Genomic DNA, 21042 nt, shown 5'->3' with positions numbered 1-21042 from the left:
AATGCTATAGAATCACGAGAGCTGTTATTTTGTAAAGTCTGTAGCTTTCTCTGCCAAAAAATTCGAGTGTCTCACCAAACTCCAGATTTCAAAAATTGGTAAGATGTTAAAATGGTGTCAAAGTTCATTAATTCTGCATCCTCAGAGTAAGGTTGGGTTCACATACAATACAGCATTCTTCTCACAGCTTAGCAAATCTCAATTTTTTTAGGGTTATAACTTCTCGTGATCCCATTATGAGGGATACTGGGAACCATAGTCGAATAACCATAACAAATCAAGTTTCCAAAGCTCTTTTCTTCAGAATTTCTTTTGATACAAATCACAGAACGACAAAAGACCCCACCTAGTTCACAGCCACTCTATTATGTCCCTTCTCCATCTCTCAGCCCCTGTTCTGAGGTGGCATCAACCCACAAACAAACTGTGCCGTGTGCCCTGCCAGAATGGTTGGGTTAGGTCTCTGTCTTCATTTTGAGGCCAATCCAGCTCACCCTGCAAAAGTCTGATGATTTAGTTAGGATGTTGGGGGAGGCTGTGGCCACCCTTCTTGCATGAGAGTGGACACCCAGCCGGAGCTGCTTTCTCCCAATCTCCATGTCTCTGGAGGTAGGAACCCCTTCATGCCCCATCCCCTTAATCCCGCAGGTGGGGCAGGATTGGGCATAATGGGGCCATGGAAAGGACTTGGTGCCTCAGTCCACATGGAAGCAACTGAAGTGTTGGCACTCCTGTCTGCCTCACTCCACCAAGGCGGCATGAGAGAAAGCGGGGGTTCGGGGATACCAGAAACCATTTCCTTGGGGAGCCTGGATTGAGAGGAAGAGTAGAAATCCCCTCCTTTCCCTCCATCAGTTGCTCCTCGCATGCTTCCCTTTGGGGTACAGTCAGTAGCATGAGTGCGCTGGTGGCGGTTGCGATGGGAGCTGCGGCTGAAACATTTCCCACATTCAGGACACTGATAGGGTTTCTCTCCTGTGTGGACTCTCTGGTGCCTCTCCAGGTGGGAGACAAAGCCAAAACTCTTCCCACAGACAGTGCATTCGTAAGGCTTTTCACCCCGGTGGGTCCTCTGGTGTGTGAGCAGCTGAGCGCTGGCCACAAAACGTTTCCCACATTCCTTGCACTTGTGGGGCTTCCCACTCGAGTGGGTCCGCTGGTGCTGGAGGAGGGTGGAGCTGACGCTGAAGCTCTTGCCACACTCGTTGCAGCGGTACGGCTTCTCCCCAGTATGGATCCGCCGGTGGCGATCCAGGTGGGAGCTAACACTAAAGCTTTTGCCACAGTCGCTGCAAGCGTAGGGCTTCTCCCCCGTGTGGATTCGTTGGTGCCTTTCCAAGTGGGAGCTCCAGCTGAAACTCTTTCCACAGTCTGGGCAACGATAGCGCTTGCTCTCAGCCACATGGGATTTTTGGTGCTTGACCAGCGATGCCAGTTCCCCATAAGTTTTCCCGCATTCTGTGCACTTGTGGGGCCGGTCAGGAGAGTGTACCCGCTGGTGCCTCTCCAAGTGTGAGCTGACGCTGAAGGCTTTGCCACACTCATCACAGCAGTATGGCTTCTCACCCGTGTGGATCCTCTTGTGCTTGATGAGGGCTGAACACCAGCTGAATTTCTTTCCACACTCTGGACACTGGTAAGGCCTTTCCCCAGTGTGGATCCTCTGGTGCTTCACCAGCGACGAGCTCTGACCAAAACCTTTTCCACAGTTGGGGCATTTATAGGGTTTCTTGCTACAAGCTGGCGGCGACGGTGGAGGCAAGGGCAGAGGGGCAACCCGTTTGCGGCTACATTCGGCACATTTTGTGGGGTCCCTTGCCCCACTTGGGGAGGCCTGCAGGTGCTGGAGGGTGGCTGCACTGAGGTAGAAATTTTTGCCACAATCTGTGCACTGCCGTGGCTTCTCGCCAGTGTGGATTCTCTGGTGCCGGTAGAGATGGGAGCTGCGACTGAAGCTCTTTCCACAGTCGTTGCACTGATAGGGTCTCTCTCCTGTGTGGATTCGCTGGTGCCTCTCCAGGTGGGAAGTGAAGCTGAAACTCTTCCCACAGTCGGGACACTCATATGGCTTTTGGCCCAGGTGTTTCCTCTGGTGAGCAGCGAGGTTGGCACTGAGGTTAAAGCCTTTGCCGCAGTCCTCACACTGGTAGGGCTTGTCATTTGTGTGAGTCCTCTGGTGCTGGACCAAGGTGGAGCTGACGGTGAAGCTTTTCCCACATTCAGTGCACTGGTACGGCTTCTCCCCCGTGTGGATTCGACGATGCCTCTCCAGATGCGACCCTACACTGAACGCCTTGCCGCACTCCTTGCACTCGTAAGGTTTCTCCCCGGTGTGGATCCGTCGGTGCCTCTCCAGGTGGGAGGTCCAGCTGAAGCTCTTCCCACAATCCTCACACTTGTAGGGCTTGTCACCCGCATGAGACTTGTGGTGCTTGGCCAGGGCCTCGGCCTCAGAGAAGCTCTTCTCGCACTCATCACACTTGTGGGGCCTCTCATCCAGGTGGAGCCTCTGGTGCCGCAGAAGGTTGGACTTTTGGCTGAAGCTTTTGCCACACTCAGCACAATGGTGGCTTCTGTCACCTCCTTGTGGTTTTCCGGGAGGCAATAGGTTTTTGGATGTATTCAATGCCTGAAGTTGTTCCTTTGCTTCTATTGTAGAGCATTTCGGTATTGTCCCTATTAATTTGCTCCCTCCTTCAACCAAGTTCTCCTCCGAGGTCCCTCCTGTCAGTGGGTCTGCCTTGCTGGGCATTTCTTGCTCAGGGATGTCCTCATTCGTCCTTCCCAGCTCATTACCTAAAGAGACAAAACAATTGAGACTCGAGCTGCCTTCTATTTGTATCTCTTTTTCTTTTTCTTTTTTAATAGTTTTTATTGATGAATTTTCCAAAGTGCTTTAAAAGGGGGGGGGGAGGGGGGAGAGGATAGGGGCCCCTGATAGCACAGTGTGTTAAAGCGCTGAGCTGCTGAACTTGCAGACCAAAAGGTCCCAGGTTCAAATCCCGGGAGCAGAATGAGCACCCGCTGTTAGCCCCAGCTCCTGCCAACCTAGCAGTTCGAAAACATGCAAATGTGAGTAGATCAATAGGTACCGCTCCAGCGGGAAGGTAATGGCGCTCCATGCAGTCATGCCGCCACCAACCCCCAGAATCGGTTGCGACTGGACTTAACGTCAAGGGAAAACCTTTACCTTTACTAAAGGGTAGAGGGGATGGGGGAGTACATACGTGTCTCTTTTTCTACAGTGAACTTACTGGAAGGCAGTTACTATTTTCTCATTTTGTGTTTCTGGCACTTTTCAGAGATAGGAAAACATACTGTTCTTGAACTACCACTCATAATATTCCCCAGACCAGCATGGAAATTGTAGCAAAAAAAGTAGATTTCACAAACTCTGTCACTTGCATGATCAGAAAGAACTTTGCAAAGTTACTTTTTCATTTGGTCACCCTTTTATATGACTTCCATGATATTCTCCTCCCCTTTCAAACACTTACTGAAGCAGAAAACATGCTTAGCTTTTTCCTCTTTGAGGAATATCGGTTGAGAATCTCTCATCTGGAATTCCAAAATCTGAAATACTTCAAAATCGTCCACGTGAATGTCTGAAATATTGATGCCGTTGCCTTTGATGGTTCAATGTACACATACTTTGTTCCATGCTCAAAACTATTTGAATATTGCATAAAATTACCTACAGGCTATATGTACAAAGTGTTTATGAAACTGGGTTGCTATGGGTTTTCCGGGCTGTTTGGCCATGTTCCAGAAGCATTCTGTCCTGATGTTCTGCCCACATCTATGGCAGGCATCCTCAGAGGTTGTGAGGTCTGTTGGAAGCTAGGCAAGTGGGGTGTATATATCTGTGGAATGTCCAGTGTGGGAGAAAGAACTCTTGTCTGTTGGAGGCAGGTGTGAATATTGCAACTGGCCAGCTTGAATAGCATTGAATGGCCTTACAGCTTCAAAGCCTGGCTGCCTCCTGCCTAGGGAAATCCTTCGTTAGGAGGTGTTAACTGGCCCTGATTGTTTCTTGTCTGGAATTCCCCTGTTTTCTGAGTGTTGCTCTTTATTTCCTGTCCTCATTTTAGAGTTTTTTTTTAACACTGGTAGCCAGATTTTGTTCATTTTCATGGTTTCCCTCTTTTCTGTTGAAATTGTCCACATGCTTGTGAAAAATTAATGAATTTTTAGTCTAGACTTGGATCCCATTGCTAAGATATATCATCATGTATATCTATGTAATTATAGGTACTTAATAATAATAATAATAATAATAATAATAATAATAATAATAATCTGAAACACAAAACACTTCAGGTCCCAAACATTTCAGATAACGGGTACTCATCCCGTACCAATGTAAGGTAAAGGTAAAGGTTTTTTTCCTGACATTAAGTCTAGTTGTGTCCTACTCTGGGGTTCGTGCTCATCTCCATTTCTAAGCCAAAAAGCTGGCATTGTCCGTAGACACCTCAAAGATCATGTGGCCAGCATGACTGCATGGAGCGCCATTATGTTCCTGCCAGAGCGGTACCTACTGTTTTTGAACTGTTAGGTTGGCAAAAGCTGGGGCTAACAGCGGGAGCTCACCCCACTCTCCAGATTCCAACCTGCCGATCAGCAAGTTCAGCAGCTCAGCAGTTTAACCTACAGCGCCACCAGTGGCCTCCACCAATGTAAAATCAATATTTTTTATGGATGCAAATCATATACAGTAATGGTGTTTTAACAAGAAACCTTTTTTGTATTTTTCTCTTTATCATTTTTATCTTGTTGTAAGGTACACTGTATTCCATTCCTGATGAAAATTCAGGATATAAAGGGAAAGGTCCATTACCTGGTTGAGCAGCAGCTGACCCTTCTCTTCCCAAAGAATCCTGAAGGCCAGGAACCCATGGGTTTTCCCCTCGGTCCACCCAGGAGAGCAGGTCAGGTTTGGAAAGTGGAAATCCTGTTGAACAGGGAAAACAAAATTAGAGCTTCAGTACCTGGAAGAATATTCATTCCCTCTCCACAGTTATAGTACTTCCTTTTGTATCAGCAGTGGACAGCAGTGCTCCCCCAGACATTATTGGACTAAAGCACCCATTATAATTGCTGATGGAATATACTGCATGTAGAGGCCCTTCGCTATCCAACTATATACAGTAGGTCCTTGCAATTTGCTGGAGTTAGGTGCCAGGATACATGGATACTAAAATCTGTGGATGCTCAAGTCCCATTATATCAGTGGTTCCCAACCTGGGGTCCCCAGATGTTTTTGGCCTACAACTCCCAAAAATCCCAGCCAGTTTACCAGCTGTTAGGATTTCTGGGAACTGAAAGCCAAAAACATCTGGGGACCCCAGGTTGAGAACCACTGCATTATATGGAAAGGCATAGTAAAATGCCATCCCTTATATTAGTGGTTCTCAACCTGTGGATCTCCAAATGTTTTGGCCTTGAACTCCCATAGTAACAACAACAACAACAACAACTTTATTTTTATATGCCGCCTCCTTCTCCCCAACGGGGACTCAGAGCGGCTCACACGGGGCCAAGCCCAGCAAATCGCATAACATCATAAAATCAACAGTTAAGACAACAAGCATCACATAAAAACTAATTAAACAGATCATAGTTTAAATAAACATAATTTGAAGCAAAAATATTAAAACAATCATCGAAGGCATTAAAAGTCCCATATAAGACAACAGTATGGGCAACAATCAAATTGATGAAGGGAGTGTCTATGTCAAAATAGAACATAAATCCTAACAGCTGGTAAACTGGCTGGGAGTTGTAGGCCAAAACACCTGGGGACTCACAGGTTTAGAACCAATGCCTTATATAAAACCTAAATGAGTGCCAGCGAGTCTGAGAATCTGTGAAATGGGAGGAGGCTACAGCAAGGTATGCCTAAACATCCATGTAGGGTTTAGTAAGTGACAAAATCAAGTTTTGCTGTTTGGACTAGACAGGCCTTTGGTCTGATCTAGCAAGGCTGGCTCTTACCTTCTTTGATAAACAAAACTATAAATAAACAAACACATTCCTGTATAACCGAATTGTATACATTTTCCAAACACTCCCAAACATTTCAAAAGAAAGCCTTTCAAAAATTACGTTAACTTTGCAGACTCGGAATGTTTCTTGTTTGTACTGACAAATCTAATAAGATTCCATTTCAGTTTTGTTTCAGGTGAAGCGCAAAGTCACACAGGTGACTTGTACCTGATGCCAACCCCCTCCGATGGGACTCGGTCAGTGCAGTAATCCGGGGTAGGCTGATGGCCATCTCTTCTGCTAACAGAAAAGAGTTGAGAAGATATGATTAGAACACAAAGCAGGCTGGTGAGTTTCTTTTGCTTTAAAGCTGTAGACATCACTGTCTTACTGACACTGTCCCAAACTATTATTTTGGGGAGCTGCTATCCTGCTGGCCTCTACAGTTTATGTCAGGAGTTGATAATCTCAGTGGGTCCAGAGGCCAATTCTGAAAAATGCATGTTTTGATTGATGCACCAGAAAAGCCCTTTTGGGGAAGAGTATATCTGATCGCAGTGGTTCATTCATAAATTGCCTTCCAATTAGACCACTGAAGTGTTTCATATGCAGGTCAACCCTTGAAAAGTGTGCAGAAACAACAATTAGTCCAAAACGTGATGGCCAGACTATTGTTGAGTATGCATTTTGTTTTTGCTGCCTTCGAGTCAACTTTGATTTCTACACTCAAGAGGTAATGCAGTTTCACACCACTTTAATTGCCATGGCTAAAGGCTATGGGAATCATGGGAATGGTGGATTTTTTTTCATGTCATGAGCGACTTGAGAAACTGCGAGTCGCTTCCAGTGTGAGAGAATTGGCCATCTGCAAGAACGTTGCCCAGGGGATGCCCGAAGGTTTTACCATCCTATGGGAAGCTTTTCTCATGTCCCTGCATGGGAAGCTGTAGCAGACAGAAGGGAGCTCACCCCGCTCCCCGAATTTGAACCGCTGACCTTTCGGTCAGCAGTCCTGCCAGCTTCTTGGGTATGTATTTTAAGGGCTACATAATGATAGTCTTTCAGGAACTATGCTGGATTCCAATGTGTTTCTAGCCCTGCAATGGACCCTGCAATGGACCTTTCATTTGGTTCACACCCAACAATATGTACGAGCAGTGACAGATCCTTACCCAAAGAGATTAGTGTCTCATAATTCTCCTGCATGATATTCCAGTAGAGAACTCGCGAACAAGAAGTTGTGTATGTTCATGAAATTCAGCTTCTATCTTGAAAATCTCTGGCATCTGGGAGGAAAATAATCTTTCAATTAGAATGATTAATATTGTGTTTACCATTTATGCTCATGTATTAGTCGACTTCATATATGAGTTGAGGGCAAGTTTTTAGGCCAAAAGGATAGATTTTATGATGACCAAAAAGGAAGGTAGAAGGAGGAAGTCATAGAGAATGGAGCAACAGCACACCCCTGTGTACTGAATCCGAACTCAACCTCCAAGGCATCAAAATTGGACTTTGAAACAACATACCACCTTTCTGTCTGTTCTGTCTTTTTCTTTCTTTCTGTACTTATATATATTTATTGAATTTTCATATAACATGAAAGAAAATTTAAAAAAATAATTATCCATCAAAAGTGGGAGAACAATATTTTTTTATAGAAAAGTAGGAAAGATAAAAGAGAAAAGGAAAAAACTAATAGTTAAAAAAAGTAGATTGGTGAGGCACCGGTACTCTTTGGCAGAGAGGGTTAAAGATCTTGTAAAACTACAAATCCCAGGCTTCCATACCATTGAGCCATGGCAGTTAAAGCAGTGTCAAGCTGCATTAATACTATAGTGTAGCTGCACCTTGGGCCAGTGCTTGGAGATCTAGGTTCCCATCTAGACCCAACCAGATTCCCCCAGGCAGGAAGCAGCCAGGCTTTGAAGCTGCAAGGCCATTCAATGCTAATCAAGCTGGCCAATTGTAACATTCACATTTGCCTCAAACAGAAAAGAGTTCTTTCTCCCACCCTGAGCATTCCACAGATATATAAATCTCACTTGCCTAGTTTCCAACAGACCTCGCAACCTCTGAGGATGCATGCCATAGATGTGGGCGAAACGTCAGGAAAGAATGCTTCTGGGACATGGCCATACAGCTCGGAAAATTGACAGCAACCCAATCCTTGAAGAACACTGACATAACTAACCACATCATTTGTTTCTCCTACAAACCTCTCGACCTTAAGTAAACACAAATTTAAAATTGCATAGATGTTGATTGAATAGAGGAGTGGGCTATAAGTACAGTAGAGTCTCACTTATCCAACATAAACGGGCCGGCAGAAACTTGGATAAGCGAATATCTTGGATAATAAGGAGGGATTAAGGAAAAGCCTATTAAACATCAAATTAGGTTACAAATTAAGCACTAAAACATCATGTTATACAACAAATTTGACAGAAAAAGTAGTTCAATACGCACTAATGTTATGTTGTAATTGCTGTATTTATGAATTTAGCACCAAAATATCATGATATATTGAAAACATTGACTACAAAAATGGCTTGGATAATCCAGAAGCTTGGATAAGCGAGTAACTATAATAATACATTATGCAAGTAATATAGTATACACGCAATAAACAATAAAATCTAATAACCTATATACATCTACAATATTATTAAAGAGGATTTTGGCATCCCTTTTGTCAGTTTCTCTGTAGTTGCTTTCAATATTAATATCATGTCAACACAGGCATTATGGCAGGTATAATGTGGGGCTATAGCAGGCATTAGCAAACTTCGGCCCTCCAGGTGTTTTGGACTTCAGCTCCCACAATTCCTAACAGCCGGTAGGCTGTTAGGAATTGTGGGAGCTGAAGTCCAAAATACCTGGAGGGCTGAAGTTTGCCCGTGCCTGAGCTATAGCATCAGTTAGGCCTATTTTTAATAGTAATTCTCAATCAACCAGAAACTACATTTATCTGACACCAACCAATCACAGCATCTTGCCTTGCACCTTATGTTTGGCAAGTTATTTACCTCTGCTTGTTTCTACATCCTGGATATCCCAATATCTTGAGGATGAATCTTGCAAATCATTTGAGCTCACATCTTGCAAATCTTGAGCCTGCGAGGAAGCATAAAACATCTGTTCAGTGGGCATTTGCAGAGACAACCCAAATCACCCCCTTTCCCTTACAATAATCTTTACATTCCCATCCCCTGGCAGGCTCAAATGCATTACCTAGCATCAATGGCAAAGTGACAGGCCAGAAGAGCTCCCACCTTGGTCCGGCAAAGATGAGGGGTAGGAAAGATCTGCCCAAAGCTGCCATGGGCCCCAATCTGTGCTGCAGGAGGAGCACATCTGCCTTGATCCTTTTGCTATGGCTGCATCTGAGTCACCCAGGAAGCTCAAAGCCAGATGCCGGGAGCAGAGGAAACATCCACAGAGGAGGCAGCAGGGCTATTTCCCTTCTCCTCCTTTCCTTCTCCTTCCTAAAGCGATACCCAGAGCCCTCTGGCGGCTGCAGGAGACCAAGCCTCCCAGATGTGCAAGAGAGGAAGGAAGAAAGAAAGGGTGCAGCTACATCAGGCCTGGCCAAATTTGGGCCCTCCAGGTGTTTTGGACTTCAACTCCCGCAATTTCTAACAGCCAATGTAACTGTTACATAGTGTTATATGTTATGGGAGGAAGGGGACACATCTGGAGTTTAGAGCTGCTTAGGAGCTGCTTAGGCGGCACAGCGGATTAAAACGCTGAGCTGCTGAACTTGCTGACCGAAAGGTTGGCGGTTCGAATACGAGAAGCGGAGTGAGCTCCCGCTGTTAGCTCCAGCTCCTGCCATCCTAGCAGTTCGAAAACATGCAAATGTGCGTAGATCAATAGGTACTGCTCCGGTGGGAAGGTATTCATTTATTTTTTATTTATTTACAACATTTATATTCCACCCTTCTCACCCCGAAGGGGACTCAGGGCGGATCACATTGCACACATAAAAGCAAACATTCAATGCCATGACATAGAAAAGAGACAGAGACAAGACGCAGGCACCGGGCTGGCCTCGAACTCATGACCTCTTGGTCAGAGTGATTTGTTGATTTGTTGCAGCTGGCTTGCTTTCCAGCCTGCGCCACAGCCCGGTCCTGGTGCTCCATGCAGTCATGCTGGCCACATGACCTTGAAGGTGCCTACGGACAACGCAGGCTCTTCAGCTTAGAAATGGAGATGAGCACCAACCCCCAGAGTCGGACACGACTGGACTTAATGTCAGGGGAAAACCTACCAAGAAGGGGCATAGCCAGAATCAGGTTGGGAGTCATAGAATCATAGAATTGGAAGAGACCATGTGGGCCATTTGTGGCACAAGTTCCTATTATTATTATTATTATTATTATTATTATTATTATTATTATTATTATTATTATATTTATACCCCACTTTATCTCTTCCGAAGTCTTGATCACTGGCTATGTCCCTCCGCTGTTACTGATGCTAATTGAAGTCCAACAATATCTGGGAGCAACATTTTCTTTTTCTCTGGGGAGGCAGCCATACACTCAAATAAATGCAGTTTGACAACATTACAAACGCCATGGCTCAATGTTATGGAATCATGGGATTAGTAGATTGGTGAGGCACCGGTACTCTTTGGCAGAGAGGGTTAAAGATCTTGTAAAACTACAAATCCCAGGCTTCCATATCATTGAGCCATGGCTGTTAAAGCAGTGTCAAGCTGCATTAATACTATAGTATAGTTTAATACTCTACTGCATCCTGGGCCAGTGCTTGGAGATCTAGGTTCCCATCTACGCCCAACCGGATTCCCCCAGGCAGGAAGCAGCCAGGCTTTGAAGCTGCAAGACTAATCAAGCTGGCCAATTGTAACATTCACATTTGCCTCAAACAGAAAAGAGTTCTATGTGTTGTCGTAGGCTTTCATGGCCGGGATCACAGGGTTGTTGTATGTCTTTCGGGCTGTGTGGTCATGTTCCAGAAGTTTTCTCTCCTGACGTTTCGCCCACATCTATGGCAGGCATCCTCAGAGGTTGTGAGGTATGGATAAACTAGGCAAGGAAAGGAAAGAAAAGAGTTCTTTCGCCCACCCTGGACATTCCACAGATATATAAACCCATTTGTCTAGTTTCCAACAGACCTCACATCTTCTGAGGATGCTTGCCATAGATGTGGATAAAACGTCAGGACAGAATGCTTCTGAAACATGGCTATACAGCCCGGAAAACTTACAGCAACCCAGTGATTCATAAAAGCCTTCGGCAACAAAAAAAAAGTATGTTCTTGCACTGCAATTGTACACGTTGCCACTAGATGTCTCTTAGAGCTCACTGGTCAGTTAAAGATGATGCAGTATTACTGATCAAGGATGCATTGCTGTTATACTCCAGAACCCTTGGTTTTGTGGCTGCCACAAACTGTGTTGAATTGGTGGAGACTGGATGAGATATTCATTGAAAAACTATAGCAAAATGTGCTGTAGGATGTCCCGCAAAAACAAAGTATTTGCAGTTTAATAAATTTTTAATAACATAATCAATTAGGAAATTACATTTATATCCCAGGAACAAAAATTGTGTTACATTGTGTTATGTTTGCTAATGCAAAAGGCAGTAGGGAAAGAATCATAGAATCAAAGATTTAGAAGAAACCTCATGGGCAATCCAGTCCAACCCCAACCAAGAAGGAGGAAAATTGCATTCAAAGCACCGCCGACAGATGGCCATCCGGCCTCTGCTTAAAAGCCTCTAAAGAAGGAGCCTCCACCACACTTCGGGGAAGAAAGTTTCACTGTTGTTCCTAATGTTCAGGTGGAATCTGCTCTCGTGTAGTTTGAAGCCATTGTTTCATGTCCAAGTCTCCAGGGTATCAGAAAACAAGCTTGCTACCTCCTCCTAATGACTTCCCTTCACATTTGTATACATGCAGGAAGACCACACTCCAGATGGATACATTCAGTCAAAGAATATGCAAGAGCTGAACAGGGCTGGTCAAGAAAAGAGGTCTTTGATGTCTCTCATTCATAAGTTGGATATCCGTCAACAAGCCAACACCTTAAATCAAGAAATAGCTTCCTAAGATCTATAGTGACACTCGCAGGAACACCTCAGCAAGCAAGAGTCCAAAAGTGGCAGGCTAAAACCCAGAGGGCCAAAGTTTACCCATGCCTAGTATATAGGCTTCACAGCAGCATATTTTTTTTTCAGAGACGTAGAGCTGAAGTCCCCGATGGTGCAGTGGGTGAAACAGCTGAGCTGCTGAACTTGCTGACCAAAAGGTAACAGGTTCAAATCTGGGGAGCGGGGTGAGCTCCCACTGTTAGCCCCAACTTCTGACAACCTAGCAGTTCGAAAACATGCAAATGTGAGTAGATCAATAGCGGGAAGGGAACGGTGCTCCATGAAATCATGCTAGCCACATGACCTTGGAGGTGTCTATGGACAACTCTGGCTCTTTGGCCTAGAAATGGAGATGAGCACCAACCCCCAGGATTTACAGTTGTAAGAACAATAGCTGAAATTATCAGCCTGAGAAGTGTAGTATTGTAAAAAGTTGTTTGGCTCAATGGCATATTTTGTTTGCCAGCAGTAGTAGTTCTTGGTTTAGGAAGCATATTATATTGCCTTTGGCCCTTCTCCCATCTCCTTTGGAGGTGAGCATTTGCGAAATCCAATGAGAATAAATAATGGATTCGGTTTGAGAATAAATCACAGCCGTAGGGAGTTGCCACATGTTTCTTTGGGGCGTGTGTTCATGTGCAAGCAACTTTGGACACACCATGGATTTCCAAAACCTTTGCAACTCCATGTAAACAGATGGGTGGGTTTAATTGTCCAATTTGCAACCGGGAAAAGGAGTTTCTCTCCATTCCAAATGTGCCTTACCCCAAGGCTCGCTTCTCCCATTTCAGGCCCCATCTATACTGCTATATAATATTTTATCTGCTTTGAACTGGATTATATGGCAGTGTAGATCCAGCCTCTGTTGTAGGGCCCTTTCCACACAGCCATATAACCCAGGATATCAAGGTAGAAAACCCCACAATATCTGCGTTATCTGAGTCCCCACTGGCATATATTCCAGTTCAAAGCAGATAATGTGGGATTTTATACAGCTGTGTGGATGGGGTTTAAGAAGGCTTGGTCCTGATTGGGACTTGATGGGACCTGGATGGGAAACCGCCAATGAATACCAGGTGCAATCAGCTATACTTCAGAGGAAGTAGCTGGCAAAACCAATGGAGCATGTCTTGCCTTAAAAAACCCTGTGAAATTCACAGTATTTCCATAAGTCAACCGTGACTTAAAGGCATATACACATATATAGATTCTTAAGGAAAAGATGTGAAGTCCTTGGCCATTTTAATGGAATGGAAGAAATTGCTATCCATTCATTCACTCTAAAATACTGCCTACTCAAAACTAAGCTCCATTCTGTCCATCAGGACTTATTCCCAGGAAACCTGGTATTCACATATGTGAGAGCACAGCTTGGGAAATTTACTATCCAAACTGTAGAATTTATGCAGTTTTGTGCCATTTTAATTGCGATGGGACTCAATGCTATGTAATCCTGGGAGCTGTAATTGTAGAACAGTGGTTCTCAGCCTGTGGGACCCCAGGTATTTTGGCCTACAATTTCCAGAAATCCCAGCCAGTTTACCAGCTGTTAGGATTTCTGGGAGTTGAAGGCCAAAACATCTGGGCACCCATAGATTGAGAACCACTGTTCTAGAAGGTCTTTAGCCTCCTTTGCCATAGAGAGCTGGTGCCTCACCAAACTACAAATATAATGATTACATAGCATGGAGTCATGGCAGTTAAAGTGGGGTCAAACAGCATTAATTTTACAGTATAGCTGCACCCTTTGTCAGAGGTGGTGTTAGCTGAGGAATGGTGACTGGAATGTGGTAGTTGTTTTTAAAACACATTTTCTCTTGTCCTTCAAACAGGGCTTGTCCAAAAGTAAATATTTCTGTGGCCAAGCAACATAAATGATGCCTCCTTCCATCGAAAACAAATCTGTCAAGATTGCCAAATTGTGCAGATTATGTTCATAGTATTTGTAGTGCCTAGAATGGGGAATTGTAGAGATTTGTGGAGATGGAGAATGAGGTCAATTACGTTCCATCTGCCATAATGAGAGGTGGTTAGAGAATACTGAAAGATTCTCTAGGATAACTTTTTCTGAACTCTGCTCAAAGCAAATTTGAGCTCACAATTTATTTCACTACTCTGATGAATCTGAATTCTAGTAATAACTGAATAATAATAATAATATAACAATAATAATAATAATAATAATAAGTTTATTTATATCCTGCCTCCATCTCCCCCGAAGGGAACTCGGGGCGGCTTACAGCAAAATCAGGTACAAAACAGTAACAAAATACGAAACATCAAAATACAATAACAAAAACCCATAATAATATAAACACAATAACCGAAAAAAAACAGAAACGCAGTATTTAAACATCGAATTAAAAACAATGAGGTTGTAATAGTGGATAAGCAAAGTGCACATTATGAGTTGCAAATTCAGAGATAGATATGATTCTGCAAGATTGAAGTTGGCCTATCTTACCCAGTGTGAATGGGTATGTGCATCCTCAGCATCATAGTGATGGTTTTTATCTATTTATGAAGCTCAGTTCTTCTTCTGTATTATACTTGTTTAACATGCAATTCCTTGCTTGCAGGCTCACAGTCTAAAATTAGACAGGAAATAATAAATTCACTACTCAAACTTGCGTTGATTTGGAATTGAGTCCTATTGTGTCAATTATTTTAGGCCTCAGGTAAACGTGCACAGGAAGTGTAGCTATGAAAAAAATAAGCATAATTGCTTTGCTAGGACAGGCCAAAGCTTGGGGCTTGTTTCCTGTAATCTCTTTTATCAGCAGCTGGATGCTCCTGGGTGTTTGAAAACAGCATAAATAGCTAAAATGTAGGGTGTGGAGGAAATATGCCTTCCTGACTGTTAGGTCTGATTATAGTGTTTCTCTAGAACATTTAGGATTGCCAGATCTCAAGGCATGGCTTTGGGTCTCCAGTTTTCATAGTATCTCCAGGCTGGATATGGGGGCACATATTCTCCCATTAAGGCATGAGAAAAAGGATATGTGCAAAAGTCTTTGGCTGACCTAATAGGCTAGCAGTTTACTACTGATTGCAATGCTAAAATGATTTCTTGCCATAACTTGCAAAGCTTATCCAGGGAGTCTATAGATTTACTTGTACTTTAATTTCTTCCTCTTCTCCATGTTGTTATAGTACCTCTGGTCTGCTTCCAACTTTGGGTTAGAAGCAAGGAGGCTAGATTAAAATGTCCCTTCTCCCATCTTCCTAAGTGATAGACTCTCAGTTAACTGGCACCTATGGGGATTGGTAGATGCCAGAGATACATTTAGTTTCTGCATGCTTGAGAGTGACTATTAAAAACAGGTCTGATACTATACCATTCCATACTATACCATCCCATAAACTCTGTATTGACTTGATACTGTTTTTGAAATACAATAATTAAACACAAATAAAAACAAATAAAATTTTTTTAACTTAATGTAACAGTTTTACTGTATTATAAAATGAGCAGTATTATTTCTTGGATTCTGGTTACCTGGTAGTCTATTGCATCCACATTTAATTTTGATCAGATACTTGCATATCAGTATATTACATTAGTGCACCCCTGTTTAATAAAAAAAATACATTTATCTGCATGCATGATTGGGGGACAAAAGTGAAATTTCCAAAGCCACATGGCCAAAAATAACACAAAAGATTGGGAATGTAAACTGCCACCTAACGTTTAGTTGAATTTGACATGAGGAAATGTGTGGCCGGTTATAGCGATCTCAGTATGACATGTGTTTTGTGTGTGGCATCAATGGGATCACTGCAGGGCTAATGTGGACTGGAAAAATGTGGTGCCAAACAGTTATTTTTCATCAGCGTAGATAAGCCCTAGGTTTTCTCTTCTAATTTCGAAACGAGAAAATATACTCACTCATTCTTTGTGTTTCAGTAACAAGCTGTGAGCCACCATGGGTTGTACCTAATGCATCTTGGGGTAACACGGGATTTGGCTCCAGTGAAGTCAAGGCTACTCCTATAATACCCCAAATTTGGGGCAGGCTGTGGAGTTGCTATTCCAACCTTAATTAATTGTTCAAATACAGCTGACTTCATGGAGAAGATCATTGTGATTTTTTATTGTCAACTAAACTAAGAGAAAATAAAGAACATCACTCAGAAAACAGAGGAATTCCAGACATGAAACAATCAGGGCCTGCTAACGCCTCCCAACAAATGGTTCCCCAGGCAGGAAGCAGCTAGGCTTTGAAGCCGCAAGGCCATTCAAGGTTAATCAAGCTGGCCAATTGCAACATTCACACTTGCCTCAAACAGACAAGAGTTATTTCTCCCACCCTGGACATTATTCCACAGATCTATAAACCCCACTTGCCTAGTTTCCAACAGACCTCACAACCTGTGAGGATGCCTGCCACAGAGGTGGGCAAAACGTCAGGAGAGAATGTTTCTGGAACATGGCCATACAGCCCGGAAAACTAACAGCAACTCAGTGATTTTGGCCATAAAAGCCTTTGACAACACAGTAAACTATCAAGTATTTTTCCTGACAAAGTAACACATACAATTTAAATTGAATATGATACATTTACCAGACACTGTTACAATATTTTTGTTGTTGTGTGCCTACCTACAAGTCAGTTCTGATTTATGATGACACTAATGCAAACCTCTCACAGGGTTTTCTTGGCAGAATTTATTCAGAGGGGGTTTACTATGGCTTTCCTCTCAAGCTGAGAGTGTGTGACTTGCTCACAGTTTCCTAAACAGGGTTCAGTTAGGATTGTGTGGAAAAATATTTGATTCACTTTTATGGATAGGATGGCAGCTTCAGTTTCCTTTTTAAAAGTCAGCCTGGCAGTTTTAGGTAGCGGAAGGGCATAGAGGAGAAAATGGTCTTGTTGGACAATGAAGAAAAAGTTTCAGTACTATTCTACGCAAATTCACCCATTACGTGTTTGCAAAGATCTCCACCAAAGATGTTCTGCAGCTTAACATGCATTTTGACAAGCCATTTTTTCAGCCATACTTATGTGGGGCAGAGAGAGGTTGGCCCCTGTTGCACTTTTGTGAAGGAGCATTTTTGCAGTCTTACTCATTAGAATAGAAGACAGATGATAGTCTGTGTCCTTGTGCCCAAAGTCATGTCGATATTGATATTCCAGGCTCATTTAAGCACAAACTCATTTTACTATCATGTATGGAAACACCTTCTGGCACTTGTGCTGTTTGCGGATTATTTTTGGCAAGAAAAAAAAAGTCCTTCGAGCCGGAGTCGAACCAGCGACCTAAGGATTACTTTAGTAGCACTACTACAGTCCTCCGCTCTACCAACTGAGCTATCGAAGGGATACACCTGAGGCATGGTGTCACACCTTTTAAGTTTGGGTGTGGCACCAGTTAAGTGTGAAGCTAAATGACTCTGCCTATAAAACTTAGGGTTACCAGAATACTTCCTTCACATCAAGTAAATGGAAGTGACAAAGGTTGGCTCCTTTGAGATACATGTCACTCTCAAAATATCCCTCTCCAAAGGTCCCTTGGAAAAGTTTAGTGGCCACAGGGTAAGTTGGCAGGCTCTTTTATGGAATGGCAATTAAAGCTATGAATAAGCAGACTGTCGTTCATGTTTTCTCTTGGAAGTTGAAGAGCTGGAAGAGAGCACAAGGACTATCCAATCTAACCCCTTTTAAATGCAGGAGCACACACTCAGAGCACTCAAAACAGATGACCATCCAGTCTGTGCATAAAAATCTCCAGGGAAGGAGGCTCTGCCACACTCTGAGGCAGCATATTCCACTATAGAACACTGCTATTACGAAGTTCCCAATAATGTTTATTATTAACGTTATAATGGAGAAAGGTAGGGAGTTTCAGAAAAACACCTACTGTATTTCTGTTTTATTAACTATTCTACAGCCTTTGACTGTGTGGATCATTATAAATTGTGGCATGTTCTTGGTGGTATGGGGATACTAAAGTCACCTTGTCTGTCTCCTGAGGAATCTGTATAACGACCAAGTAGCCACAATTAGAACAGACCACGGAACAACAGACTGGTTCAAGATCGGGAAAGGAGTGCGGCAGAGCTGCATACTCTCTCCCTCCCTATTCAACTTGTATGTAGAGCACATCATGCAACATGCAGGGCTTGATGAATCCAAGGCTGGAGTTAACATTGCTGGAAGAAACATTAACAACCTTAGGTATGCAGATGACACCACTTTGATGGCTGAAAGTGAGGAGGAGCTGAGGAGCCTTATCACCAAAGTGAAAGAAGAAAGTGCAAAAGCTGGGTTGCAGTTAAACATCAAGAAAAGATTATGGCAACTAGACTGATTGTCAACTTGCATATAGAGGGAGAAAACGTGGAGGCAGTGACAGACTTTGTATTTCTGTGCACAAAGATCACTGCAGATGCAGACTGCAGCCAGAAAACAGAAGACGTTTACTTCTTGGGAGGAGAGCAATGGCCAATCTCCATAAAATAGTGAAGCGTAGAGACATTACACTGGCAACCAAGGTCCACATAGTGAAAGCGATGGTATTCCCCGTAGTAACCTATGGATGTGAGAGCTGGACCATAAAGAAGGCTGAGCAAAGGAAGATAGACACTTTTGAACTCTGGTGCTGGAGGAAAATCCTGAGAGCGCCTTGGACCACAAGAAGATCAAACCAGCCCATCCTCCAGGAAATAATGCCCGGCTGCTCACTGGAGGGAAGGATATTGGTGGCAAAGATGAAGTACTTTGACACCATAATTTGAAGACAAGAAAGCTTGGAGAAGATAATGATGCTGGAGAAAATGGAAGGAAAAAGGAAGAGGGGCCGACCAAGGGCAAGATGGATGGATGATATCCTTGAAGGAACTGGTTTGACCTTGAAGGAGCTGGGGGTGGCCATGGCCGACAGGGAGCTCTGGTGTGGGCTGATCCATGAAGTCACAAAGAGTCCGAAGTGACTGAACGAATAAACAACAACAAAATAATGTTTGGGTGGGATTTCTTTTCCTGCAGCTTGAATCCATATCTCCATGTCCTAGTTTTCAAAGGAGCAGCAGCAAACACCCCCCATCCCACCCCCAAAAACCCACCAATATCTTGCTACTATGTATGACATCCTTTCAAATAGTTGAAGTCATTAGCTACATGAGACTAGATATATTCTTCAATATCACTTTGGATTTTTTTGCTTATAGTGGGGACAATGTAGTGGTTTGATGGCAGACTAGAAGGGGGCACATTTGGGACTCGTTGAAGTCAGTTCCTACAAAATAGAGCCTTCTTGGTATACGTACTTTTATGGTCATATGGTATGTCTTCTCTATGTATTTTAACTGTGTTGGCCACACCTTGAGGAGAGGCAAGTAACAAACAACAACTGGTAGAAGCCCCTTGACTATGGAAGTTCCTTCCAACAGAGGCTAAAATTACCACACCTTGCTGGGAATGGAAACTGAAAACAGGAAAACTGTGGTCTTATTATTGAGAATGCAAAACATGGTGGATTTAATTAAATTTCTACCTCCATAGCCTACAGGTAAACAGCTATCTATTTCTAAAAGGAAGCTTCATCCAAATCGAAAAGATACAAGGCAAAATTGGACTTGTTTCTTTAATAGCTCAGTTGGTAGAGCAGCATAGAATAGGATGTTGCTAGTGATTTACACGTTGCTGGTTTGATTCCAGACTGAAGAACAAAGTCATTTTTCTTGTCAAAACATCTTTCTCAAATAAAATCACATATTTTGGTTTCTTTCAGTAAAGTGCAAATGATCTGGAGGAAGTCATCATAAATTTTTCAAGAAGCCAGATACAAATATGGCTTTGAGATAAGTGAGTTTCAGCTCCTGTTTCATTTGGCTGTTTGTGAACTGAATGCTCTAAAAAAAAATGTAAAAAGAAAGGTGTTTTGTTCATTTTTGTTGTCACAAAACTGATGTGAAAGCTGTCTATTGCATTTGTGCAAGTATACAATCCTCCCTCCACATTTGCAAGTTTTGACACTTGTGGGTTTGATTATTCACAGATTTGATTAAAATAACTCCCTATTCTGCCGTGGTCAGAACACACCTGGAATACTGTATCCAATTCTCTTCACTGCAATTTATTTGCTATGTTTATATCCCGCTTTTCTCGACCCCGAAGGGGACTCAAAGTGGCTTACAGATAAGCAAAAATTCAATGCCTTAAAAACAATATACAATTAAAATAAACATTTAAAATTAAAATTAAGATAAAATTTGAAATACATTAAAACATTTAAGGGAGAGGTTGACAAGCTGGAATGTGTCCAGAGGAGGGCAAGCCCCATGAGAAGCGGCTTAAAGAACTGGGGATGTTTAGCCTGCAGAAGAGAAGGCTGAGAAGAGACATGATAGCCATGTAGATTGCAATAAATGATTGCTTCAGTGCAACCCTTTGTTCAGAATATTCTTTCAGGGCTGAGGGTGTCTACTTTGGAGTGAATATCAAGAAGAGAAGGCTGAGAGGAGACATGATAATGGTAAAGGTTTCCCCTTATCCAGTCTACTTTTACAATCTCTCAGTTTTAATCCATGTTTTTATTAATTCTTGTTTTTTATTGGCTAATGTTTAATTTTTTTTATTGTGCATGTTTTTGTCTATTGCTATGTTTTATACTGCTACTGTTTTTATTTGGGCTTGGCCCCATGTAAGCCGCCCTGAGTCCCCTCCGGGGAGATAGAGGCGGGGTATAAAAATAAAGTTATTATTATTATTATTATTTCCCCTGACGTTAAGTCCAGTCATGTCTGACTCTGGGGGTTGGTGCTCATCTACATTTTTAAGCCAAAAAGCCGGTGTTGTCCGTAGACATCTCCAAGGTCATGTGGCTGGCATGACTGCATGGAGCGCCGTTACCTTCCCGCTGGAGCGGTACCTATTAATCTATTCAAATTGGCATTCTTTCGAACTGCTAGGTTGGCAGAAGCTGG

The 21042-nt window shown here is 43.0% G+C and overlaps 1 protein-coding gene and 1 non-coding gene across 4 annotated transcripts; both read right to left on the bottom strand.

Moving 5' to 3' along the window:
• Positions 1 to 277: 277 nt before the first annotated feature.
• On the bottom strand, positions 278 to 9471 carry LOC100564112 (zinc finger protein 345). 3 transcript variants are annotated; one of them, XM_008105620.3, is made up of 6 exons: positions 9223 to 9471; positions 9018 to 9105; positions 7161 to 7274; positions 6217 to 6288; positions 4841 to 4954; positions 278 to 2796 (listed from the first exon to the last, which is right to left on the bottom strand). In XM_008105620.3, the coding sequence occupies exons 3-6, from the start codon at positions 7192 to 7194 to the stop codon at positions 518 to 520; spliced, it is 2499 nt and encodes an 832-aa protein (XP_008103827.1). In that variant the 5' UTR covers positions 7195 to 7274; positions 9018 to 9105; positions 9223 to 9471; the 3' UTR covers positions 278 to 517. The 3 variants fall into 3 exon arrangements, with proteins under 3 accessions (XP_008103827.1, XP_008103829.1, XP_008103828.1); XM_008105622.3 differs by having other exon boundaries at positions 6217 to 6285; XM_008105621.3 differs by having other exon boundaries at positions 9264 to 9471.
• A 7875-nt stretch (positions 9472 to 17346) lies between these two features.
• On the bottom strand, positions 17347 to 17435 carry trnay-gua (transfer RNA tyrosine (anticodon GUA)). Its single transcript is given in 2 exon segments — positions 17347 to 17382; positions 17399 to 17435. It is a non-coding gene; the product is annotated as a tRNA-Tyr (tRNA).
• Positions 17436 to 21042: the final 3607 nt, after the last annotated feature.

The sequence above is a fragment of the Anolis carolinensis genome, chromosome 2, assembly GCF_035594765.1.
Source record: "Anolis carolinensis isolate JA03-04 chromosome 2, rAnoCar3.1.pri, whole genome shotgun sequence".
Lineage (NCBI taxonomy): Eukaryota > Metazoa > Chordata > Lepidosauria > Squamata > Dactyloidae > Anolis > Anolis carolinensis.
This window is presented reverse-complemented; position numbering and strand designations above follow the sequence as displayed.